This window comes from Alosa alosa, chromosome 19, assembly GCF_017589495.1.
Source record: "Alosa alosa isolate M-15738 ecotype Scorff River chromosome 19, AALO_Geno_1.1, whole genome shotgun sequence".
Classification (NCBI taxonomy): Eukaryota; Metazoa; Chordata; class Actinopteri; order Clupeiformes; family Clupeidae; genus Alosa; species Alosa alosa.
The window spans coordinates 15,822,865-15,850,364 of NC_063207.1; the positions used below are offsets into that span (position 1 = coordinate 15,822,865).

General features: G+C 44.7%; 1 protein-coding gene across 2 annotated transcripts in view; it reads right to left on the bottom strand.

Moving 5' to 3' along the window:
• The window catches only part of LOC125284228 (MAM domain-containing glycosylphosphatidylinositol anchor protein 1), a 186,230-nt gene that overhangs the window by 13,598 nt on the left and 145,132 nt on the right, over positions 1-27,500 (bottom strand). For both annotated transcript variants that reach the window (XM_048228099.1, XM_048228100.1), the window contains 5 exons: positions 26,533-26,710; positions 26,005-26,028; positions 24,389-24,541; positions 21,823-21,984; positions 5,810-5,940 (listed from right to left, as the gene is read on the bottom strand). In XM_048228099.1, the coding sequence (XP_048084056.1) occupies positions 5,810-5,940; positions 21,823-21,984; positions 24,389-24,541; positions 26,005-26,028; positions 26,533-26,710 (648 nt within the window). The remainder of the gene's footprint in view (positions 1-5,809; positions 5,941-21,822; positions 21,985-24,388; positions 24,542-26,004; positions 26,029-26,532; positions 26,711-27,500) is intronic.

Below are 27,500 nucleotides of genomic sequence, written 5' to 3' on the forward strand. Positions count from 1 at the left end.
GAGAGAAAGAGAGAGAGAGAGAGAATAAGGGCATAGCTGTGTGAGGAAGAAAAGGAGAGAAAAACACAGAGTGCAGAGGAGAAAGAGGAGGGGTGAGGGACTTAATTACTGGCCCCTTCTCACTTAATCTACCTGCTCTACGCTTTCAAAGTGCATGGCTGCACAACACTATACCTGTCCCCTATGTGTTGTACTAGCAAGATATCCTGGCGCTCTCTGTCTCTCTCTATGTGTGTGTGTGTGTGTGTGAAATTAACCGTCAGAGCAGAGTAAGAAGGGAAAAAAGAATCGGTGTGAACAACAAGCACTCTAGACAATGCAGTGATTAGACAGGAGGACAGGTTAATGGGCTTGCATGCTCTAAATGAAGAGAGAGCGAGAGAGAGAGAGAGAGAGAGAGAGAGAGAGAGAGAAGATACACACATGCATGCGCGCACACACACACACACACACACACACACACACACACACACACAGTGAGTGCTGATAAAAAACAAACTTGAGTCATAATTGGCAGTGTGTTAAACAGGCCCTTTCTTCCCTCATAATTAAGCCAAGCTATTTACTGTCCAGCTCTTTCTTTCCCTCAGCCCCATGTCCTTCTGCTGGCCAGCTCCCGTGGACACGCATCACTGTTCTGATCAGTTGGGTTTCCGTTTGATTGGAAAAAAAGAACATTGCAAGCTAAGAAAGGCAGACAGGATGTATGAGCAATGGAGGGAAGGATGTTAGCGAAGCAACCAAATTAAGAAACTACGTAAGCGAGGCGAGAGAGAGAGAGAGAGAGAGAGGGAGAGAGAGAGAGAGAGAGAGAGAGAGAGAGAGAGAAAGAAAAGAAAATACATCTCGCAGGAAAGTACGCAAAGGATGAGCCAAGGGGTGTAGACAGTCAATAATGGAGCGACGACAAAACAGACCGGTGCATACAGAAGCGAGTCAAACGCGCTTGGAATACGGAGTGGTTGGCACAGGGACACTGGTGGAGATGGGGTGTTGTTTTTGTCAGCGGGGCTTGTACCCTCTCAGGGCTGCCGCTGATCTCGCGCCATACCCCAGGCATAATCGCCCGGAGGATGCGCCTTTGATGTCCCTGAAAACGGCATTGGTACGCCTCACCAGCCTCCTCCGCACGGCACCACACTGCACCGCATCGCTCCGCTCCGCACCGACTCGACTCGGCTCAAACCTACCCCCGTGTTCAGTGTGTGGTACCGTGCCAGGCGCGTGGCGGTGCGTGTGCCAGTGCCGGTGGAAGGCAGCAGAGACGCGGTGCTCGAAGTGGCTCGCGGCGTGCCTGACTGACAACACGGCAAACCAAGACAGCACCACACAGACAGCCGGCGGGTAACCGCCCAGGGGCAAGACTCCCCGCAAGCTGTTTATGATTTAAACATTGGCTGGCCCCGTTTCTAAGGCACACAATGCAACCTCTGGAAACCATGTTCTACACAAACAAAAAAGCCTTTTTCGTTCGTCTACAAGGCTTGGGGACCTTAAGGTCACAAACTGGGGACCATCATTCTAGTTATACATTAACATTGACTTTGATGAAGACCGCACTACTGCACTACACGTTTCAAGACTGGAATAACTGCAGCAGCAGCTGCTGTTGGCTACCACATACTATTATAAGAATTCAAAAGTCAAGAGCAAGAACACTGATTTGCTGGTATAAGCTTCTCTGTTTCCCCCCTTATGGTGGAGATGGTACCTGATCTGCATACTAACTCCCCACTGCTGTAAAAGTAGCACACATACTCGTAGGAAGAAATTACTGCTACCACCTGGCACATCGTAAATATCTATGTTTTGCACCAAGGCCCACTAACTGAACTCACATGCTGGAGACATTTGCACAGCATTAACAAAAAAAACAACAACAACCTACTCTTGTGCAATTCAAAAGTTTACAGCTGAATGCAAAAAACAACAGTCCCCCATGGGAATACCTCTTTTGACATCACCTTTCTTTCATCTGTCTGCTAGACAATTTCTGAGCCACGCATCTAACGAAAGAAAGCAATTAAAGTAAATTTGAGATCCTCAGTGCCAAGCAGGTGGCAATTTAGAAGTGCCGTAAAAAAGCGAACAACCGCTAAACGAGCGCCACGTGCAATGCCAACTGGCGCCCGACGTTGGGCACACATGCTAATGTATGTCAGGGACAGGGAGGTAGTGCTCAAAAAGCGTGGCAGACAGTGAGATGCTTGGCAAAGCCGCCAGGCCATCTGAGTTTTGGTCAAGGGAAAGCCGCTTTTAAAAATAGATGATGCACATTTCACCCTAGAAGCTTCACACAAACAGACAGGGACGGCTTTGAGCACTGCAAACAATCCCTTCACATTTCAAACAGTGACACAAAACAGTGAAGCTACTGCTTCAACACTGATTCTGAATTCCGAATCTGTTCATATATGGAACAGATATTCGGACATCATGATTCTATGGAAATTATGAATGTATACGCAACCGTACAAGCATAAAGAAAGATTTTGTGGACAGTTAACTGACTGCTGAGCCAACTTTAAATGAACTGTGCGGTGATTAGATGAAACTCCCAGGCCCAGCCTTGGATCTACTTGAGGGAGCCTTCTACCCCAGCATGGAGCTACCCAGGGAGAGGATATGACTGAATTCTCTCTTCGCACACGGACTGTTTGTGCTTGTGTGGGAAAGAAACATTACCTCTCATTTTTACTAAATCGTAAGCCCACCGAGCCGATCGATGGACCAATGAGGATGAGAAAGCCGGGACGAAGAAGAGGAGGATGAGGAGGAGCAAGAGGAGGAAGGAGAAGAAAAAGAATGGGGAAAGGTTGAAAAAAGCAAGCCAGCTGAATTGGAAGAAGAGTAGAGAGAGAGAGAGAGAGAGAGAGAGAGAGAGAGAGAGAGAGAGAGAGAGAGAGAGAGAGAGAGAGAGAGAGCAGTGGCCTTCTGTTCAGGTAATGCTTTGCATTTGGAGAAGCTGCTTCAGTCGTTAGCATTGACTGATGTGAGTAGAGAATCAAAACAGGGAAGAAAGGAAACCCAGACTGGGAACGAGGAGCACTATCTCAACTCCCTGGGCCTTAACCACTCCACCACTTCTTAAATCTTTTACTATTCAGTGCACTTATTGAAAACACGCCCGAGATTACAGAGGCAGAAATGAGAGGAGATAAATAGCTTTTTCTCATCTGGCTGCAAATAATTTTGTTGAAAAGCACAGAAATGGAGATAACAGAAATGAAGAGAAGAAGGGTAAAGCGGTGATAAGCCAAAGAGAGAGGGATAGAGAGAGAATAAAAGGGAGGGGGAAAGAGAGATGGAGAGAGAAAAGAGACTAGGAAAGATGGAGTGCTAGGTAATATGGATGGTGTAATCTATCCTAATGAGTTTTCCTCTTCTGTAAAATGAATTTAGGGGGTATGTGACAACAATGCCTGAATGACATAACAACTCTTGCATGACCCACCTCCCTTCTAGCAATTTGATGCAGCAATTCACAAATTACGTGCATAGTGGAACAAGTCTGTACAACACTCCGGGTCTCTGTCTAATACAGATGTATTCTGCACACTTGTCACTAATGCACTAAAAGCCTAGCCAGTTAAGGCACCTACTTAATGACTTTCTCGAAACAGCAATGGCTGAGAAGCAGCCTACCCAACAGTAAATGAAAGGCATTAATGACGAACTGTGGAAATATGTAAAGTACTCACTTACCTGTGCACTGGTTATTTTACTGTTAAGTGCCACATGGAGACCCATACTGCTTTCTATCTCCGGAAGACAGGCTTTTTTCACCCCAAAAACGTGAGTATTCCACAATAGAGTGTTAAAAGTGTGTGAGGTGGAAACATATTGTGTACTGTACATGTTGTTGCTATATGTTATATTTAGCTAAATAGCTAGCTCCCTGACTCTGTTAAGACAGGCAACTAAGTAATGACCCACTGTTGAAAAACAAAATGCGATAACAAAAGTTGAACTATTTACTCATATAAGAGTCAGTCACATTGTTCCATGCTTGAGGTGAAAAAAAAAATAAAACGCATCAGTGACCCTATGAGCACACTGTACTGTACTGTATGCCTCCACCAATAAGGGATCCAGCTGCTGTTACAGTCTTTGAGAGGACAGCTTGGGTCTAACAAGTAGACAGGAGACACACTGATGACAGCTTTCTCTCCCACTGACCAAGCCAGCCTGTCCACTCTGACATCTGTGGCTCCGAGTGGTCGTCAACAGTCAGCCTCTCTCTCTCTCTCTCTCTCTCTCTCTCTCTCTCTCTCTCCACAAGAGGTGGAGGAGGGAAGAATGTTTAACAAGCAGGGGGGAAGAATTGGCTTCCTTTTATTAATGAGCCCTGCAGTGGGGAAGGCAGAGCAGGAGGATGCTCTCTGGCCATCTCCTCCATCTATCCCCACGGCACTTCATTAGGCTCTGGGTTCATGGAAAGCTTTCGCATGACCGTTCCTGGCTGCGTACAGAGGGCAAAAAAAACAAAAACACATACACTCACATACACACACACAGACAGACAGACACACACATACCCTCACAGACACACACACAGGCAGACAGACACACACACACACACACACACACACCATAATACACAAAAAAATGAAAAGCAGACAAACAGCCTGGGGCATAAAGTTTGGTGTCAATCACAGACTGCATAAGTAGCTCGAGGCCCGCCAAGGTCTGGACACAGGCCAAGAGTTAAGAGAAACATGTTAAAGGTACAAGATAGTCTTACCCAAGAGTACAGCTACACTTTGGTTGCATTTTCACATTTTATCAGCTATTGTATGAAGGAGCTCATCTAATGGTACAATGAAACCGTGCAAGATGTTAAAAAAAACAAGCCAATGTGCCGAGCATCACCATGTGGCTTTGAGTGAGGAGGTGATATGCTGAGGTGAACACGATGAATGAAGCTAGTATCAGCATAGCCTTGAACACAGCACAGCACAGTAGAATACAAACATGACTATGAGAGTTTCACATGCACATAGTATACACACATACACACAAACACACAAACACACACTCACACAAACACACACTCACACAGCACCAAGGAAAACTGCAACTGCACACGTACCCTCTCCATTACCTAATGCCACATTAACCTCAAAAACACGCAACCAACCATACACACACGCACACACACACACACGCACACACACACACACACGCACACACACATACACACACAGACACACGCACACACACACACACGCACACACACACACACGCACACACACGCGCACACCGCACACACACATACACACACACACACACACGCGCACACACACGCGCACACCGCACACACACATACACACACACACATCCCACCGACAGTGCTCTTAGTCAGCAGATGAGGGTGGAGGAGACCTGCACATCTTCTCCGTAGAGAAATGACCACATACACTGCCTCCAGCCCCTCCTCCCACCCCCCCCCCCCTTCACCCTACACATGAGGTCGACAAGAGGGAGAGCCAAAACAGCTGCTCACAGCTGGAAACAAGCTACTTGCATGCTCACAAGCCCAGACGTGAGACCAAAACACTCTGTGTACACTTGTACACTCTTATCTATGCTTAACTGGATAATTATACATAAACACTCCCATTAACAAGAACTCTTCCACAACACCAACTGCATTCATGCAGTCAAAACATGTTTAGTGTCTGGACTTCTTTTCACCTGTTGTGGCAAAGAAGCATCAGTATACACACACACACACACACACACACACACACACACACACACACACACACACACACACACACACACACACACACACACACACACACACCTGAAAGGGACCGCTGGGGGTGACCACAAAGTTGGCCTTGGTCCAGTTGGACCCCTGGTTGCCGGAGAGGGTCCAGACCAGCGTGTCTACAGTGGCGATGCTCTTCACTCTCTGTAGGACGTTTAGCGTTCCTGAAAACAAACAGATTAACAGAAAATGTGATAACCCACACACTGTTTGCCACCAACCTGTTGATAGAGAGGAACAGATATAATATTATATTCAGGACACTGATTTTTCAAGGTTAGGCTATATCCTGCAACACTGGCAGGCAGAAGAACTTTTAAGATTCGTACTCGTAAGATTTACAAATGGAAACAGCTCCATTGCCAGTCCACAAAAACTGGACGCTGTGCCTTCTCTTCCTAACGTGAGGCTTATGGTGTAGTCAGCGCTTTTTAGCCCCTTTAACCTAATTTGCAGGGACCACGACTGAATGCTATCATTCCATTGCACGCACAATTGAAATGAGACATAATTTTAGCGATGAGGAAATAATACAGTATATGCTGATAAGATGTTATCAGACAGAGAGATAATGCAGGACAGAAATCCAACGGCCATTTTTGCAGCTTTGACAAACACATCCAAAAGTCTAGCAAGCATCTAGGCTACATAGGGAACTGGGTGACATGGTAAAAGTGAAAGTAAGACATCGAAAGGTTAGCAAAAGGGATTCTTGCTTTTGACATGTTACAAAGAAGCAAAACTGGGCCCAACTGGAGTAAGTCCAGCGAGTGAGTGTTTTGAGTAAGTCCAGTGAGTTCATTGTTTCTGGAAGTTTCTCCTACCTTTACAAAAATTAAATGTTTGTGACAGATTTGCAGCAAACTTGTGGGTGATTTATGGGAAACAAATGAGTTCCCTAGAAAATATTGCCAGAAGTTTGCCAACGTTGGCCGCTAGAGGTACTTCCAGCAAAGTTCTGGCAACAATGAGAATTTTGCCACTAGTGGCATGTGTTTGCCAGTGATTTGCCACCACATTCAGCCAATAATGGCAAACTTACAATGAACTGCTGGTGACAAACCTATTTTGCATAAAATGACATGCTGCAAATTTGCTGCAACATTGCCAAAAGTTAACCGCAACTGTTTGCCAGAAATCTGAAATTTCTGTAAGGGTATTCATGCATTTGGCCGCAGTGTCTGAATTACACCTGCTTTTCAAATACATGTGCTGTCACTGATTGTTTTGATACATACTCCGGAATACCTCATCTATCACTTTAACGCCTCTCCTCTAATGTCTCCGAGCTTCCTAGAAATACAAACAAGAGTAAGAGCACAACTTGCCAAGCAGCTCTTCAGTGGGAGGCAGAATGCACTTTCATATGAGGTCTGTTAGTACATATCATGTTTGCAATCTGTAAATAGCGAATAAATTAACGTCACAAATGGGTGGTAATGATTTTGTATATCTGCCCCTTAATATGATACTGACAGTGAAATTGTAACTTTTTTTTGTCTAAATATACAGGTCACATTGAAGGTGTAGACCTGAAATGCACAGCCCTGCACCAGTAGGAAGGCACTTCAATACAGTTTTGCATTGTGTGTCTCTGCATTCAAATCCGTTGATTTACTTCAGTTTGTAGGGGTGCGAGTGGGGTGGCGAGCAAGCTTGTTTTCGCTATGTGCAGGCAAGGTGAAAGATGTGGACTGGGTGTACTTCATTTCCACAAATACAAACAAATAATAAAACACAAACAAACAAACACACACACACACACACACACAGAGCCACTAAGATAAGAAAAATCTATTTGGTTTGGAGAGAATGCAGGTGACAGCCACCTGCCTCTAAACCTATATTAATTTACTGCTCCTACTCTGTGGTGGGGAGAAGCTGATCTATTATTCAGGCAGGGATCTGGGCACGCCGGAGAAACAAAGCAAAAGAGCCCAGCGCTCAAAGGAGAGAGAAACTTTTATATTACCCGCTTGAGATTGTGTACTGACACCAGTGCGGGAAATCAAAAGGCCCTCACTTCCCTTCCTTCCTCCCTCTCTATCTCTCTTTCTCTCTCTCTATCTCTCTCTCTCTCTCTCCCTCTTCCTCTCACTGTCTTTGTTTTTTCGCTTTCTCGCATTCAGACTCCATCTCGCTGTTCTTCTTTGCACCACTAGTTACATACATAAGTACTCAGTAGCGCACACAGACAGGGACTCTCTCTCTCTCTCTGTCTCTCTCTAGCACACACACACACACACACACACACACACACACACACACACACACACACACACACACACACACACACACTCTGTTCACAGCACAGAAGTAAAAACTGGTCAGCTTTGTTTTAAATCTTGCACCCTTTTCACCACATTATATGTAGTATAGTATAAACAGAATATAATTAACGGAGACTCCAGCCAAGAGAGACTAACAGTGCTGGTCTACTTCACAGGGTTCACGTCCCTCTAAAGCAGTGTTTCTCAAACTTTTTCAGACGAAGGACCACTTAACCAATAAAAAATAAACGCACGGACCACCTAGCTAAAAGAAAAAGATTAGACCTACTTCAAAAGTACATTAGCCTACACAACAGGCCTACTCACTGAACCACCTTGTTTATTGTCTTTGCACTTTGCTTATTGTGTCAGAGGATTCATACAGTATGATTTAAACAGGCATATCTTATAAACAGTGTTGCAGAACTGTTTGGATTTACATACAAGTTGGTCCAATATTGCAAACAACTCATCTTTATTATATACATCTTTATATATCTGCTCGCGGACCACTTGGGATAGCTTGCGGACCACCAGTGGTCCCCGGACCACACTTAGAGAAACATTGCTCTAAAGGTCATCTAAGTGCTTAAAGAGACACTGTCAAACACAGTCAGAGCAAAAACTTGTAGTGCAGTAGCAAACATGTCTCTGTTTAAACACAAATACAGAAGTTTGTTAAGTTTAGGCATCTGTAATCAACAGACTGGACCGATTTACACATGCATCATGTGGCCGTCAAAACCACTGAATGGGCTCTCTACACAAAAGGCTTTCAATGCGTCCACTTTTGTTTCTGGTGGAGTATTAGCTGTGTTGTAATGGCATTTTCTGTTATATTCTGCTCCTAACATCTTCACTGTGACACTGAATATCTTGTTTACCCAATACAATAATAACAATTCTAACTCGAATAAATCCGTATTTATCGTAACATGCTGATTTACTAGGTGCAACACCCAACTGGGTCCGTGTAGACCAGTGGTCCCCAAACTTTTTCTTCTCAGGGCCAGCTCACTATGCCGGGCACTAAGAGAGGGCCAGAGACAAGTGAGTGCTGTGAACAACAACAATCTACCTTAATTGAATATTCCATTACATTTAATTTACCATTGTTAGCTGTGTTTATATTGCCATCATGCCATGTAAAATGTAGCTCAAATGAAATGAAATGAAATGAATACTAATAAAAAGAATTTAGCATTCCCAAAAGTATTAGCAGGGGGTCCCAAAATTTAAAATGAACTCTGAACTCTGTGTCTTTGCATACACAGCTCAAGTTGTGAACAAGCAATATCCTACAAATAATTTAAAGTTCTCAAACTATGAGAGTTTTATAAAGTGCTGGCAAAAACATTTGGAATGACCACCATTCTAACTTTCACTCACCTGATGAGAACTTTGTGAATTGTGAATTTGGATGAACATTTGAATAGTTATCCCAGGAAGTCCCAGAAATATGACTTGAATAGAGGTTAGTTAGTTATTAACAATGAATTGATAAACTTTTAGAATACTTTGAGCACTGATGCAGTCAGCATAGGCCTCTTACATTGTTTGCAGGTAGGCCTAGGCCTACATTTCATTCCGTTTTCGATGGTAAACGTGAAACAGCGCCAAAACAACCACCAGTGGACAAAAAGAGTATTACACGTGTACTGTTAAGACCCGCCATATAGAATGAATGGGGGAAATTACGGATGTTCTAGTTTGACGATGTCGTACTCCCCTGCGGGCCAGATGCTATATACCACGGACATGTTTTGGGGGCCACCCAAAATGAGGTGGCGGGCCGTATCCGGCCCACGGGCCGTAGTTTGGGGACCACTGGTGTAGACACTAATTACATTAACAATAGTGGCAAACACACCTGGCTCCACCGGAAACAAATGAGCCGTATGTGCAAAGAGCCCATATCAATGCATAATATAGTACATCTTTCTTGAGAAGAGGGAGAGCTACATATTACTATCATTTTAGTGTAGCTTTTTCAGCCCTCTTTTCCTGTATAACTATAGGTGCTATATAGGTTCTCTAAGCGATGTTACGCAGTTTCTAAGCTAAAACATCTTTTGTCACAAACATCACCTCACCATCTGCTAGCTGCCTTTCCCCTGAATACACTGTAAAAAAAATGCTGCCTCTGGACAACCCAGGCTCCAAAAACAGCAACAAAAACGGCCTGGGCCAGCCTGGACCGTGAAACATGACTGTTGCAGCCAATCACTGACTAGTTAAATGTTCAGGAGAGTTTCAGTTGCTCGAGAAGGAGGGGGAAAGAGGGGCGAGCTAGCTCTCTGTTTTGTTTGAACGTCAACAGAAGTGACGTTACCCAACATCGCTTAGAGCAATGTTTCTCTAAGTGTGGTCCGGGGACCACTGGTGGTCCGCAAGCTATCCCAAGTGGTCCGCGAGCAGACGCGGTACAATATAATAAAGATGAGTTGTTTGCAATATTGGACCAACTTGTATGTAAATCCAAACAGTTCTGCAACACTGTTTATAAGATATGCCTGTTTAAATCATACTGTATGAATCCTCTGACACAATAAGCAAAGTGCAAAGACAATAAACAAGGTGGTTCAGTGAGTAGGCCTGTTGTGTAGGCTAATGTACTTTTGAAGTAGGTCTAATCTTTTTCTTTTAGCTAGGTGGTCCGTGCATTTATTTTTTATTGGTTAAGTGGTCCTTCGTCTGAAAAAGTTTGAGAAACACTGGCTTAGAGCAGTGTTTCTCTAAGTGTGGTCCGGGGACCACTGGTGGTCCGCAAGCTATCCCAAGTGGTCCCCTGAGCAGACGTGGTAAAATATAATATAGATGAGTTGTTTGCAATATTGAACCAACTTGTATGTAAATCCAAACAGTTCTGCAACACTGTCTATATAAGATATGCCAGTTTAAATCATATAAATCCTCTGAAACAATAAGCAAAGTGCAAAGACAATAAGCAAGGTGGTTCAGTGAGTAGGCCTATTGTGTAGGCTAATATACTGTTGAAGTAGGTCTAATCTATTTTTTTTAGCTAGGTGGTCCGTGCGTTTTTTATTGGTTAAGTGGTCCTTCATCTGAAAAAGTTTGAGAAACACTGGCTTAGAGCACCTTTAATGTGCAATGGCTAATGCACATGCTCACTCATACACACTGATTACATGTTAGATTATATAGCCATTATCAATCAAAGGATGACAAACAGCAACAAAGGTGAAAGAGAGTGAAAGAGACAAAAAGTGAAAGACCAAGTGAGACACAAAAAGTGATTACAGTCTGACAAAACAGCCACAAACACAGACAGAGACACATTCACTCACACACACACACACACACACGCACACACGCATACACACACACACACACACACACACACACACACACACACACACACACACTTCAGGGATTAGCATAATCCTGATGAAGCATCACATTTCCAGCGAGCGCATACAGACTGCCACAGATTGCACAGTAAAACATAATCACCTTGTAACTCGAAGCCGAAAGTACTGACAGAAGGGCTACTAGAGTATCTGGGGGAGGAAAAGGTTGTCCAAGGTCTCTTTTTGTTTCATGGACACATGTTCACCAACTACCTGAGAGCAGGTGTACTGGAAGCAGGCTAGCCTTGGTAACTCACATTATACCGTGAAAAAACAAGCTTTTAAAACGGAGATCCGTAGTTTCTATTCTAATTCTCAAAGAGAGCCCCTCAAGGACAAAGCATGACCCTCAAGGACAAAGCATTGAATAGAACATGTGCGGGAACAGATGAAAAAAAGCCTCTCTTATCCCACATTCAGATCAAGGCAGGTCAAGTCATCGGCCCATTTGTGTGATGGGGGGAAGTGAGGACTGGTGCTTCCAAGGGCGCCTTTGTGCTTGTGCTTCGGCCCCCATCAGTATAATGAAAGTAAATTGGCCTGCATGTGCTGCTGCCTCCTACTACACTGCTACCGCTATACAGAGAGACAGGGCGAGGGGTGTACCCCTGCTCTCCTCTCGTGTTGCACTTCAGATAGGTTACAGTAACGGCTCACCTCTGTTGTGTGCTGTGTCGTGTTTTTAAAGGGATATTTAAAAAAAGGGAAAAAAAAATGATCTTTCTTGTGCGGTTATTGAAGACATTTAGATAGCTAGTCTCGAAGTCGCTGAGGCAATAAGATGTGCTGGCCTCACAGAGATGTCTGTCATGAATCTAAAAGATTCCTGTCGAAAAAGTGAAGTTTGGCGAAAATGAGGTTGCAGATGAGATGCTGTAGCAGTGATGCTCGTTTGTCTTTTCAAGGAATGAAAAAAGATCTGGTGCATTTGATGGTGTGAAAGGTAACAAAATCACAGCACATTCTACTGGCAAATGCTGTTTCAACTGAGCTAATTATCAATGATGTACAGCGAGCAAACAACTATATGACTAGTGGATATCAAACAAAACAAACAAAGAAACATCTAAAAAGGAAGCCTCTTAGGGAAAATATCAGTGAACAATAACACAGAATGAAGAAAGTATTTTTATTTTTACTATCTACAACACTGTCATAATCCTGTAATTGGCCCTGATTGCATTTTTTTAAGACACCTCTACTTTCAGCTGTTGTTTAAAGGAACTCAGTGAGTACTGACCACGAGGGAACAGAGGCCTGCAGTCTACTGTCCCACATACTAGGAGCCGTCAAAGATGTGTCTGGCCAATTGTCATGCAAATAATAGTGCCATGCCAAGAGAGAATAATGGGAAAACCACTAATGGAAGACTACAATCCTATGACATATGCTACCAAAACAATGAAGGTATGCGCATACACTCTATGTGCTAGCTGAGTCATTACCATGGAGGTCATTTGAATAAACAACACGGGTCAGACACTGAAGGATGTGAGTGAGATGTGTTTATGCCTTAAGGCTGAGCATGAGATGCACAACTGGTACTGCATGGTTGAACTATTCACCCAATTTAAGCTCTGAAAAGAGCAGTGACTGCGAGAGGTCAGAGAAATGACCTGAAACCGATTCAGCATAAACATGAAACGGAAGGCTCACAGGGAGTGTGCGTGGGAAAGAGAGGGAGAGAGAGAGGAGAAAAAAGAGAGAGAGAAGGAGAGAGAGAGCAAGAGAGAGAGAGAGAGGGAGAATTTCACCCTTGGTTTAAGTAGTATAAGTATAAGTATACTCTTTTGATCCCATGAGGGAAATTTGGTCTCTGCATTTATCCCAATCCGTGAATTAGTGAAACACACACAGCACACAGTGAGGTGAAGCACACACTAACCCGGAGCAGTGAGGGGTTAGGTGCCTTGCTCATGGGCACTTCAGCCGTGGATGTGGGCATAGGAGAGCGGTCGGGGATCGAACCGGCAACCCTTCGGTTACAAGCCCGAGGTCCTAACCAGTAGGCCACGGCTGCCCCCAACTTATACTTATACTCGTCAACCAAACAGTTGAGCAGGCTGTAAAGGGTCACCATGTAAATGATGTTTGCACCATGTAATTGCACCATGTAAATGATGTTTAAATAAAATTGAGCATGCAAAAATGACATACCTCAGGTTCAGATTACTACTGTACAACTGATGGTTCAGATTACTACAACCTGGCCGTTGAAGAGTGGCTTACTATATATGATGTGATCTAGAAAAACCCACGACATGGTGCAATTTTACCAACTTATGATTCTGATACCATCCTAGCAACATCCAAGATTTTGGGAGGATAGTATCCTGGATTTCGCTAGGAGACCAGAATGTTGCTAGAATGGAGCAAAAATCAAGGATTTTTGAGTGCACCATGTGGTGGGTTTTCCTAGATTGCATCACATATGTGTTTGCATGCAATAGTAATTCCTTGGAATTGCATCTCTAGTTGCTTAAATGAAAAGTTTTTGGACATTAGATAGACAACTATGGGGGTTAACCACCAATTTTTATAATTTTGCCATGTTTGACATTATCATTTACATGGTGACTCTTTACAGTCAGCTCAACCGTTTGGTTGACGAGGTTGTCAAACAATTATTAAATTAATATCTGTATGTTCTATAACCACTTTTTAACAATATTGGGCAGGAAAAAACTGTACTTTACTGTACTGTACTATGAAAGCATAGTATATGTGATTACAAATATGATTACTGAATTCATGAAAGCTCACATCTTTTAACCTTGCATACTGAAATTATGAGGCCCCCAAAAACGTAAGGCTACCCAGCAAATGTTTTGTGCAGCAACTGAGTTCTCTCTCTTTCTCTCTCTCTCTCTCTCTCTCTCTCAAACACACACCCACACACAAACCAATATAGCTCTTTTGAATTGAACTGGAATAAAACAGAGAGAGAGAGAGAGAGAGAGAGAGAGAGAGAGAGAGAGAGAGAGACAGACAGACAGAGAGAAAGGCATAGGTGAAGGAGGATTGTGTGAGTGTGGTACTGCCTCTCATTTTAAAGACTTAATGGTCCACATAGAGATGAATACACAAGCACATCCGCTCAACCACACACACACACACACACAAAAGGAGGCTTTCATCTTCTTTGTCACAAAGAACCCTCTTGCATGGCAGTCCTGTTAATGGTTTCATACCAATCTCATTCTTTAATTATTTCCTACAGTCAGACAACAAGTCCAAATGCATTTAAGCATGTTCCCATCCTCTCTCCATGACAGCCCTACAAAAGGGATTTCTCCCATCGCTTCACTCTTTTCCTACCATCAGTCTCTCTCTCTCTCCCTCTCCCACAGAAACTCTGCTTGCTCTTATTCTTTCTTCCAACTCACTCACTTCCTTCACTCTCTATTGTGCTGTAATATTCTCCGTCTCTCTCTCTCTCTCGCTCTCTCTATCTCTCTCTTCTTCTCTCCCTCCTTCACTCTTCTCTCCTCCTCAGACAGACACCTCCCTCCCCACCTCTCCTCCTCTCCTTTCTCTTGGCTTCTCCCTCAGTCAGGATGAGGAGGCCAGGCTGGTAAAAGATTTATCGATCCAGTGGAGTAATGCAAAGCTTGTCTTTGAGGCTGTCAGGCGGGGAGAGGACACGGGACAGCTCTATTGGCTGCGCAGGCGGGCAGCCAGGAGGAATTTCAAACAGCCCCTGAGCCCTGGTGGACTATGAGAGACTCCACCTTTGAGAAAAAGAAGGGGAAAAAAAGTGTGTCTGACACTTGTCTATTGATGAAAAAGCCAACTCTGTTGTGTGTGTGTGTGTGTACCTCTTTGTGTGTGTATGTGTGCGTGTGTGTGCGTTTGTCTGTGTCTGTGTATGTGTGTGTGTGTGCGTGCGTGCGTTTGTCTGTGTATGTGTGTGTGTGTGTGTATGTGTGTGTGTGTGTGTGTGTGTGTGTGTGTGTGTGTGTGTGTGTGTGTGTGTGTGTGTGTGCATGTGTGTGTGTGAGTGACTGCGTGTGTGTGTGAGTGACTGCGTGTGACTGTGTGTGTGTGTGTGTGTGTGCGTGTGTGTGTGTGTGTGTGTGAGAGTGACTGCGTGTGTGTGCGTGCATGTGTGGATAGCGAGTACATTCCAAGGAGTTGTGACATGACAGCGTGTGAAACAATGAACTGGTTTGACACCAAGTCAACATCTCCTGTTCCCATTCCCAAACAGAGCAGGATCAGTGTGTGGGAGGCGTTTGTCTCTCTGATTCTCTGGGCCTTCAATCCAAGCCCATCTGATTGATGGTTTGTGTGTTTAACAGTTCACTGCATCGAGTGGCAACCTCCACTGCGATTCCCCTGCCTCCCTTGAGAAAGAGACCCATGCTACTATTGTTCCCCTCTGCTCTCTAGGACTGATGTAAACATCAAAAATACTGTACATCCATGCAATAATCATGACTCGGCTAAATGTGGCCGTTACATTGCTTTGAGGCTTTCCTCCATGTCCATTAAGCGGAGCTGAGCCCAAATGTGTCTTCAGCTTAAGGATCATCAGGGAGGAGGATGAGAGTGGCTTGCGCTCTACGGCCATAACGGAGGCACGCGCAGGAAGTGAAATGCTATCTGACAGGTTCCCCACTCCACGGGCGACCTTGAAAACATTCTCCCAGACTGTAAAACTCTCTTTAAATAACTGTACCATTAAGTATTCACATGAATATTGAATAATTTATACCTGCAAGTATAACGAATAGCAGTCATATATATTGGATCTTTTCTCTACCTACACTTTTTAAGACGCAGTGTGTATTTTGTGTGTATTTAAGTAATATTATCTCATCAAGTAATATTATCTCATTTGCAACATCTCATTCCCCTGTGAAATAAAAACAGATATCATTGATGCATATCATTTAATTTGGCCTAATTGGTCTCTATTATCTCCCATTAGACTTATTAAAACATCTTTATAAAATAATTATTTACGGTCCACTGTCAATAGCTTGGAATTTCCGTGTTATTTTATGATCTTAGTTCATTATTATAATCATTATCTTTAATTCTCCTTATTCAGATGTATACAAGGACTGTATTTCCTAGCAGAAGTATCTCCCAAACACACACACACACACACACACACACACACAAATAAATAAGTGCTCAAAAGTGTGATGTTTTATACACTGAAAACTGTATAGCATTGGTCTGCACATAAACAAAGCACTAAGGTTCTGTTAGACTGTTGGCACAGCACACTATGTGATATTAAGGAGATTTAGTTGTATGCAAATTGCGCAACTTTGCTCCACCATCCTCATCTTTCACTCGCTACACCCCTCTCCCCCTCCTTCTTCACATTCTCTCCTTTGCACCATCCGTACTCACTCTTCTCTCATTACAGTTTCACCCTTTTCCTATCATCCTTCTCTTTATCACTCTCTCTCTTACACACACAGAGAGAGAGAGAGAGACACACATACACACACACACACACACACACACACACACACTCTTTGATAAATGAAAAGTTATAAAGGGAATGATGATTCAGTGACAGCGCTTTGGCCCCGTTGGCTGTCTGAGGGTTGTGGGCGACAATGCTGGGGCCTGTCAAAATATTGTTTAATGGCTAAAGCTCATTAAGTGTTATTTAACGGTAGCTCTGCGTACTCAGCCTCTTCTCACGCTCCTGCCGGGGCAGCAGACTCACGCTGGGGTCCCCCGTAATGAGGACGAAGGCGCCGTGGGGGGTGTGATAGTCGGAGAAAGGTGACGGTGGTGGTGGTGCTGAGGATTAGGGGGTGGTTGGATGGCAGCTGTGCCACTCGAGCCACTGTGCCAGAGTCTGCTGTGCCCACTCGCGAAGCTCCGTGCCCAGTCAAGTCGAGACTGGCTTCTGGCTGCGCGACACAGGCCCATTAGTCTCTCACTTCTTCTCCTGCTGGCCAGGGGTGTGTGTGTGTGTGTGTGTGTGTGTGTGTGTGTGTGTGTGTGTGTGTGTGTGTGTGGGGCTGACTCACTGGCTTGGCTGCAGCAGGGCAGAGAAGGGCAGGAGGAAGAGCAGAGGGAACAGAGCCACAGCTGAGGATCTGGACCGAACTGGCACGGAGCTGGCACGGAGCTGGCACGGAGCTGGCTCAAGAGCGCTCATGCACATGGAGAGGACAGACAGAGTGGGTCTGGTAGGGGAGAGAGGTAGACCACGTGGATCATGTTACAGAGGGATACAGATGGTGAAGGTCTGGTCCTGACAGACTGAGGCAGACCAAGACAGCGAGAGGAAGCCAGAGAGATGGACACAGAATCCAAAAAAACAGACAGAATGTTTTACATTCAGCGAGCCAGGCAGACAGACAGACAGGCTCACAGGCAAAGGCAGACACAGACAGGCAGGCATACAGACAGAGGCAGACAGACAGGCAGAAAACCAGACAGACAGAGGCAGACAGAGAGACATATTTGGTCAGAGAAATGTCAGACTTTCACTGTGAGCATCACTCCATTTTTTTCCAGAGTGCAATCCCCCCCTCAGGGTGATTTTGATCGAGATTAATGGACCTTGCCCTTCAATTTTAATTTTCATTAAGACTCGCCTCTCTGCTTCCTTGGCCCCTAAATAGCAATGGAATTAATAAAATATATCCTTTGGAAAAAGTCATGATCGCCAGGAGCAGCAGCTGTTGAAGCTTGCAGAAAGGCAAACGATGGCTAACCTGGGACAGGTTCTTTCAGCAGCTGTCTGCTCTCCCGGTGAGAGCCGACTCTGCCAGACAGGCTGAGACGTTAGACGAGAGGACAGGCGAATGGAGGAGAGCCGACTGAAAGGGCAGCGGTTGAAACTACCCAGCAAACTCACACAATGAGCCTCACAAAAGAAAATCAAGCCTAATGGAGCACAAAAAAAAATGGACATAGAGGGAAAAGAATGAGGGAAGAAGAAGAAGAAAGGGATGATGGGAGAAAGAAAGGGGGGGGGTTATATAGTTTAATTACCGTGACGTTTCGGGCCCACTCAAGCCCTTCATCAGATGTGAGGGAAAGAAAGGGGAACACTGATTTCCTATAGAGCATCTCCTCTGAGCTGGATGCTCAGGTGCTTTAGTTCAGCTCAGCCTAGCTTGGCACATCTTCTCCAGGCTTACTGATGGGGCAGACCTCCTGAGAAGCTGCAACTTGAGGAACCTTGCTGTCTCTGCTGACTGAGGTGCTTTGATGATGGGGGGCAGGGGCTAGGCAGGGAGTGTGTGTGTGTGTGTGTGTGTGTGTGTGTGTGTGTGTGTGTGTTTGTTGGGGGGGAGCTTCCCACCACAGCTTCTGGTGCAGCCGGGACGGATCAAAGGCGCTGGTGTCGGCGTTTCACGGGCCTGTGGGTCCCTGATGCCGAGGGCCCGCATAAATCAAACTCGCCATCGGCGTCGGCGGCTGACGCTGACGTGGATGGAAGATCTATGTGCCCGATAAACCCGTCCGATGGGCCGCCGGCATGATGAAGCGTCTACCCCCTCCCCCATTCCACCGCCCCGATGACTGATTGCACTGGCAGCCGCCGTAAATCACCCGCCTGGCCATGCCCTCGGCCAACCCCAACCAGCCAGCCACTGGTGACGAGGAACGCCACGCCGCCGCCTCCTCTAAGAGGGAAGTCTCGAGGTTCCACAGTTCTGCATCCCAAACACACACACACACACACACACACACACACACACACACACTACAAACTCTTGCAGGATAAAGAAAGAACAACAAGACAAGTTTGTTTGTGTACAAACGATACGCATGCTCCACCTCGGATCAGAGCAGAAATGGAGGTCAAACGCAGACGGTCAACAGGTCAGCTTTTGACAGGGAGATGACAGATCAGGGGCTAAGTTAAGAGCAAAACACCACCAAACTGTGAGCACTCACACACATACACACACACAATGGCAAACTAAACAAACAATCAAGAGCCAACATCACACACTTGGTCCTCACAAACCACGATATGTCCTCACAAACCAACACGTCCCCACACAGACATGTGAGGTCTGGCAGAGAGGTTAGCGTTTGACGGCAGCGACAGGGAGCAGCAAGCGAGAGCTCTCGTGGTGGCTCAGTGAGTTTCATCTTTTGCCATTCTCGACACGGCCTGATTCCCCCCAGTGAGTCACCAGAGGAAATGGAAGTGGCCTAATGTCAGAGCCGGCGCCAGGCGGGCACGTACCCACGCATGACTCGATGGCCGGAGCACCCCGGGAAATGTTTCATCTGATTAGCTAACTCTTAAATGTTTCATTTGCCTTCAGCAAATTCTGATGAACTCTGTGCTCTCACTGAGAGTGGCTCCCAAAGTCATTCATCCCCTAGTGCAGTGGTGATACATAGAAACATTTTATACTTATTAAATACATACATTTTATGTTACAGCAAAAACTTTAACTTGAAATACCATAACACCATGTCAATCCAATGTAGCATGGAGCGTTAAGTACAGTATAAGGAGAACTTTTTCCACAGTGATGTGAACCTTCAATCTGGATCTGACTACTAGGACTAAATCCTGCATGTGAGACCCAACAGGACATGGATATGGAGCTGTAAAGGGCTTCAGCTAGTAGAATGTGAGACTGAATCATGGAACCAGACCTAAGAAACTCTCAGACAAGTGAGTGAGAACCATTTCTCATCCTTGGCCTTTCAAGCATATTTGTCCCCAATGCATAACTTGTTGTACTGGAGGTTAACTAAATCAAAACACGTCTGTTGTTCTTGTGATGCTTCGGCATTTCACTGGAGAACCCCCACACACATGCACACACACACACACACACACACACACACACACACACACACACACACACACACACACACACACACATGCACTGGTGACCTCATCCCGGCGATTCGCAGAGTGTGCACTGGGTGTGTGTCTGCGGCTCGCTCTGCCCCCAGGCTGGCAGATGTTTGTTGTGCCCTGGTTGAAATTTTAAAGTGCCGCGTGTGGCACAGTGGTTGGCTTTGGCACGGCAGAGGGTAAGGGAGCGGTGCAAAACAGTGGGAGTGAGTAGGGTGGTGTGAAAGGCAGGGCTGATGTGGAGGTGGAGGTGGTGTACTGGGGGTTCAGGAGCTTGTTGACAGAGATGGAAGAATGGGTTGAGGCACAGAGATGCATTATGGGGAATGCTCAGAGCTCATTACATGGGTAGTGCTGCTCCCTGTAAATGCTTGTTGAGGGAGCGCAGGAGATAAGCCAGCTTTGAGGACAAAACAAGTGCACACACACACACACACACACACACATGAACAATAACACACACATACAAGGAGTAGATGAAAAAAGACCAGAGCTACCATGTCAGTCTGGGTGGGGCGTACAGGAAAAAAAGGTGCCTTTTTAGAATTCTGATGACTTATTCATCTTTGGGGTGACATCTGGCGCTTTCAGACATTCAGACATGTTTTCCCGGACACACACACAGTGAGAGCTTCTCTCCCCCGACAGTCATCCCTCATGTAAACAGCTTTCAGAGGGAAAAAATAGAGACTGCACACACAAACACACACACACACACACACACACACTCATACACCAAGGACCTGGGTCGTGCATCTCAAAAACTGCTACTGGCAGGCGTTTTGAGGACATTCGGTCACATCAGCCAAGCTGGGTCTAAGACTGCATTCAGTATCGCTGTTTGACATCACTTTATAGCACTTATCTGTTTGACCTCTGACCAGGGCTCTCACCGTCAGCTGAAAGCAAGGGGTGTCTCCTGCCAAACCCACTTGACCTCATTGCTGGATTAGGGTCAGGTGAACAACCGGAGGGTCCACTTGATAGTGGCCTCCATTTACAGTATATGAAAATTCATAAATCATGCTTTTCATTGTGCATCCCAGGGTTAAAGGATAATTCCGGTATTTGAATCCCTTTTCTGGTTTGTTTTGGATGAACTAGAGTGGTGGACACGAAATTTTGACAATGGGTCCTCGTTTGACGAACATCACTAACCACTCGGTGAGATGCCCCGTTTTGAAAACAAACATTAAGGGTTGTTTTAAGGACATGTTTGTGCATGCCCATAGCCAGATACTATGAAACAGTCAAAGGCGATTCAAAACAAGTCAGAAAGTTGAGATAGGACCCATCGTCAAAATTACGGTGTCCACCACTCTAGTTCATCCAAAACAAACCAGAAAAGGGACTCAAAGTGCTTAATACCGGAATTATCCTTTAAGTAAAAAAATAAAATCAACCCGACCACAGTTTTATTGATATCACATGGAATGCACAATTAAAAAAAGATTTATGGAAATTCATATGGAGGATATTTGTTTTTGCAGGTAAACTCTTCAATATGGTATCTAAGAATCCTAAAGATGATGTGGTACTTAATGCTCTACTACTCTAAGGAGTTAGGTGTGAGAGGAGAGGGTAACTTACCGATGTGTTTGCCCTTCATGTGGTAGTAGAAGGAGATGCAGTAGGGCGTCCGCATGGTCCCTGTGGGGCCGCGAGTCAAGGTCACGTTGTAGAGCGGCGAGACCAGCCGAGCACTGTCTCCCATCACCCGTGGCCGTGATGTCTCAATGTACATGTAGTAGCCTGTGGTGCATGAGTATTGGCACATATTATGCGGGGGATCAGTAGACGTTTAAATTAAGTGAGTGTGTAATGTAGAAAGAATGTAAAGATTCTGCTGGACAGATTTCTCAGTGCTGGTTCAGTTAATGTAAATTGGTCTTTAAGCCTTGAGCACACATTCCCAATTCAATCTTTTTCATATTTTTTCCCATGTTTTATACTCTTTCTTATCAGCGGGGATGCTCATTGCACTTTGAAATTAAACACAGTGGTGCAGATGTACTATCGCTTTTGCACCCACTTGAGGTGTATTTTCTTCGCGAAGTGCGCGTAAAAACATGCCGTGGTATGTACAAACAAGCCGCACTTGGGTTAAACCGCAGACTGCCTGTCGCAGGAGAATGGCAATTTGCGCTTTTCCGTGTCATGCATATGCATTCATAGGAGGACCAGCGGAAAGTGGGAGTTTCATGTAAAAAAATGGGAGGCAAAGCGTAAAATGCACCTAATTAGGTATTCCCCTGCTTGTACGAAAACTGCCCATGAAAGCGCACGTCTGTTTTGTGGTGAAATATTTCCGTACATGTATATTTGCAGTTAAATCACATCTGGCCCACAGTACCTACGTAATGCATGTCTCCTTCAAATAAAATGGGACGTAATGGGCAAACTGATTCCCCCCCGTGTGGTTTCACTGGCTGTATGGCGAGTAAGTATCCTTGGCATACATCCAATCAAAACTCCTAATGGTTTCCATGTAGTGTTGCCAACCTACATCCACACTGACCTTATTTTTAGCTACGATATATTGGTCTGACCACCCTCTGTTGAGAATCGATTGAGCTCAGTAGTAACCCTGCCTAAAATGTTCTACAAGATTTATTAGTGAGGTATGGAGAGTGGTTAAGGTGATGACACAGAGCCCACGCTCTGATCCCAAAACCAGACACAACAATGGCTGAACTACAAGACTATTTGCTAAAGATGCTACAACTTCCAGAATTTTTTAAAGGGAAGTATCTGAAAGCTCAGCAGAAAATACTTGGGGTCTTGCTTGCGGAGTAGAGAAATATGGTGAGGTTATTCCCCCCTCTGGGGTTCACTAGGTTTGATTTTCCAGCTGACCCCACAAAGCCCAGGACAGACATCTTGAGGGCTCAGTTTTCACTAAAAGTTATTACATCCCATTCTCACCCATTCATGTCCAGGGCAATTGCTGCACCCATTATCAGTGGTCCTGACCCAAACATATTCTTAGTGAGAGCTTCTGAACCACAATGACCACAGTGAAGATTGTAGAGGAGCATCAGACAAACATCAGACAAATCTCCCACAGACCTGAACTGGGATCCTTTTTTAAATATTAGCAAATTACTCACGACTGCGAACGTGTGAATCTACTATACCCCTAGAGTGCAGTTATGTGAACATACACGGAACTTCTGCATATATCTGTATCAGATAAGCCCCGACAGGCTCAGCACTTCCAGGGAACGCCGGCCAAAAGCCTTAAAATAACACTTGTGATGGATGAGTTTGGACAGCTTTTAAAACCCTCTGACTCGAGCACTTTTGAAAGGATACAGTGGACCCTTTGCCCCTCTACACCCCTTCATCCATATTAAGGAGGAGCCACATTAGAGTGGTGAATGCTCAATGAGAGAGGAGAGGTAAGGGCATATTAATATTGAAAGAAGGAGACCACTTTTGATGTATATTATCATAGGCATTAAAAGTCCCCTTGCTCCGAGCTAAGAAGTCTCGAGGAAATATAGAGAAACTGGGAGGGGTGGGGGCTTTTCAGGACCAGGAGAGCTTAAATAATTTCCCCGCTAATTTAGTCATTGATACAAAGAGAAATGGGGGAACCGTTGCCATGGAAAGTGGTGGTTATTTTTCCTCTTTTTACAGCTTGTTGTGGCAGAAGCAGCCGGAGAGAGAGATGTGTTTTTGTTCTGCTGCGTCATCTACTGTCTAATTGATGATGAGTGGCCACGATGGGGACTGCCAGTTACTTTGGGTTACTGTTTCTGCTTTCCTGCACTTGAGGGAATTGTCTTCTAAATCCAGCCATGTTGTTTTTTGTTTGTTTTCTTTTGATGTATACAGCTTTTTGACATGATAGATAAGCATTCATTTTATTTTATTTAAGAATTGATAAAATGAATGTCACTAAATGATAACAATGTATTGAATGAAATAAAGCATCCCTTCATGTTTCTTCCAACAACTCATATTTTTATCTTAAGGGTCTCAAATAAATAAAAATATGATGATTTATCATTTCTACCTACCAGCAAGTTATTTACAATAGCTGTATATACAGTATAGCCCACAATTTTCTGTTCATTAACGGTAAATTTAATTCAACTCAATTTGGTACTGACCGATGAAAAGACTGGTAAGCACTGGCAAGTCAACGCACCTTCTTTAGTCCCACTGCGGTCCATGTCAGGGCCCGTGTTGGCTGAGCGCTTGGGATTCTGGGACAGGTGGTTCTGTCGAGTCCAGTCGAACGTATCGCCTCTGTCCTGGGAGAAGCCACAGATCTGCTTGTCCTCGAATCCACACACATAATCTGTGTCAGAGAAAAACACTGCTTTAAATACGTGCCTAAGTGCACAGAGGGAGATGAGGACTGACTAACAGATATGAAGAAAAAATACTCTAAAATCATATTTATAAAACTAACAGTTAACAGTATATGTCTATGATTGGCTGAGCCGTGTTCAACGCCATTTTTAAAACCCTGCAGACCTACACCAGTAATCACGTTCTATCAGTATTACTGTGACAAACACAAACGGTGTTTCTGCGTCTGTGTTGCATGGCAACCATTCTCGCTGTCAATTTTGTTTTGTGGATGAGTGATGATTTTAAATTGAAAAATTATCGTATTTTTTGTTGCTGTGCACTTATTTTGTAATGTTGGGACTTATTGCTTAATATTACTCTATTGAAGAGTACTTGGCTGGGTACTCATGTCTCAATGAAACAACAAGGCTGCTGACAGTAAGTCAGCCTCATAATACACTCCATTTAAACAAATCACTGTGTGCTGATTCACACCTATTTGAAAAGTGTGTGTATATGTGCGTGTGTGTGTGTGTGTGTGTGTGTGTGTGTGTGTGTGTGTATGTGTATGTGAGAGAGAGTGTGTGTGTGTGTATATATATATATATGTGTGTGTGTGTGTGTGTGTGTGTGTGTGTGTGTGTGTGTGTGTTTATGTGTGCGCTCACATCTGCATGTGTTTCTAATACAATATTATACCAGCTCAGATTAGTTACACAGGGATGCCCCTCATTTTCGAGGATGAATTAAGAAAAGGGAGCGAGAACTCATTACCATTTGGGTCCCACAGTGCTACAGTATATCCACCTCCTCAATTTGTTTAGTTGTTGCACAATCTGTTTTAATCTACGCTGTGCTTTTTTTAATTGTGCTACATTGGCAAAGCAGCATGTTCTGGGCGCCAGTAGAGCAATGTTGAATTTAATTGAACAGAACTGAAAATGTCAAAACAAGAGAACAAGGGGGAAAAAAACAAGAAAGAGGAGGAAGAGGAGGAGGAGGGGGAGGGGAGGAGGGGGAGGAGGAGGAGGAGGAGGAAGAGGAGGAGGGGGAGGAGCGATCAACATGGGCAGAGAAAGAGGCAGAGAAAGAGACAGAGAGGCACACAGGGCAATGGCGGGAGAAGTGTGTGTGTGTGTGTGTGTGTGTGTGTGTGTGTGTGTGTGTGTGTGTGTGAGATAGAAGGGAGTGGGAGAGATAGACATAGAAAGAGAGAGAGAGAGAGAGAGAGAGAGAGAGAGAGAGAAGAGAGATGAAATGAGGGATGCTTTTTGGAATGATGAAGCACAACGAGACAAAGGACGGCAGGAGGAGGAGGAGGAAGGAAAAACAAAGTGATTTGTCTACAAAGCAAAAAGGAAGACAAGAAAAAGAAGAAAAGAGGAGGATGAAGAGAGTAAATCATTTAGCAAGTAATAGAACGGGACACAGGGAACACTTCACAAAGGGATGGAGGCACTGCCTTACCTGAGGGACGGAGATAAGTGTATGCTGGAGAGAGAGAACATAAAGATGGACATGTTTTATCTGTCTTTCAAACACACCGCTGCACACACAAACAACACACCACCTCCCCTACAATCATTGCACGTCAACTTCAATGGACACATTCACGTTTACCAACAAAATGGCCTTTGATCAAACTCCCTTTCCTGCTTGTGTTGATGCAAGTTGAAAATTCGAAAACAAAAACACAGCAATTCCACGTTTTTACAGAACAGACACAAAATTCTTTCTAAATCTTTCTATCCTACTATCCTATTATACTTCATGAAAACTAATGATGAGTTGACTGAAAGTCTCATCCAGTTAACTACTGGACATGGAGGTGGTCTTAAGTGAGCCTAAGTATTTGGCCCAATGTACAGTATCCATTTAGTTAGTATGTGTATATGAAGATACAAGTGAGGTAACAGTTATCATAATTCATTTTTGTATATGGGTGAGACACAAGCCATTATTCTGGTGAGGGCAATACAGGTCAGAGAAACTTACGCTCGGCGAACTGGATGGTGCGCACCACGGGGTCTCCTGTGCCAAAGTTGCTGATGGGGGTGAGGCCCACCTCGTACGTGAGGGCGATGCGGAGGTCAGTGATCACCTCGGACATCAGCACGCCTTTCACCGGCTCAGATGAAGGGGTGTAAACCTTGGACCACACACGCTGGCCACTCTGCAACACAGAGGAAGACTTCATGGGTCAGACAGCAGGTTTCAAATGATGTGGTGCTTTATTTGAAAAAGAATGCACTTTGCGCATGGATAGATATAACACCAATGTGGGAAAATCACTTTGTAACATCAAAAACATTGCTTAATATGCTTCACAAGTGTGCTTGACTGTTTCTCCAGAGAGCACCTTTAGAATGAAGTTATCAAAGGTATAAAGTTTTAGTTCAAAAACACACCTGAAGCCCAACACAGCCACCAAACAACTCTACTGGTCTAAACTCACCCTGCCCACCCACAGTTCCTCATGTCTCTTACACTCTGTGTCCTCCTTATCTCTTTCCCCTTCTGGGCAGAGTTCTGACCCCCAGGACACTCCATTCAGGCTAGATCACACTCTTCTTCAACCTAACCCAACTTCTCTCTATTTCCTTACCTCTTTTACAAGGAAATAGACCAAACTATTCTGAGCCAGCTCTGTATGCATGAAGTGCTGTTAGTATATGTAATCAGGGCACTCTAAATCACCATGACCCTGAGAACCAGTAGCAGACTCACTCACACCTGGAAAAGCTGAAAAAGTGGATTAGACACAGTATATTTGGGTTAAATAGAAAGAGAGTGCCTCCTTTTTCATGGACTGGGTGCTGGGTGCAGGCATTAGACAAGAAACTCTCTTTAGTGTAGATAGATAATTGTGTTGTCTCTGTGCTCCACCATCACCTCTCCTTGTCACTCTCTCTCTCCCTCCCTCTTTCCTTTTCTCCTCTCTCTCTTCTCTCTCTCCGTTGCCC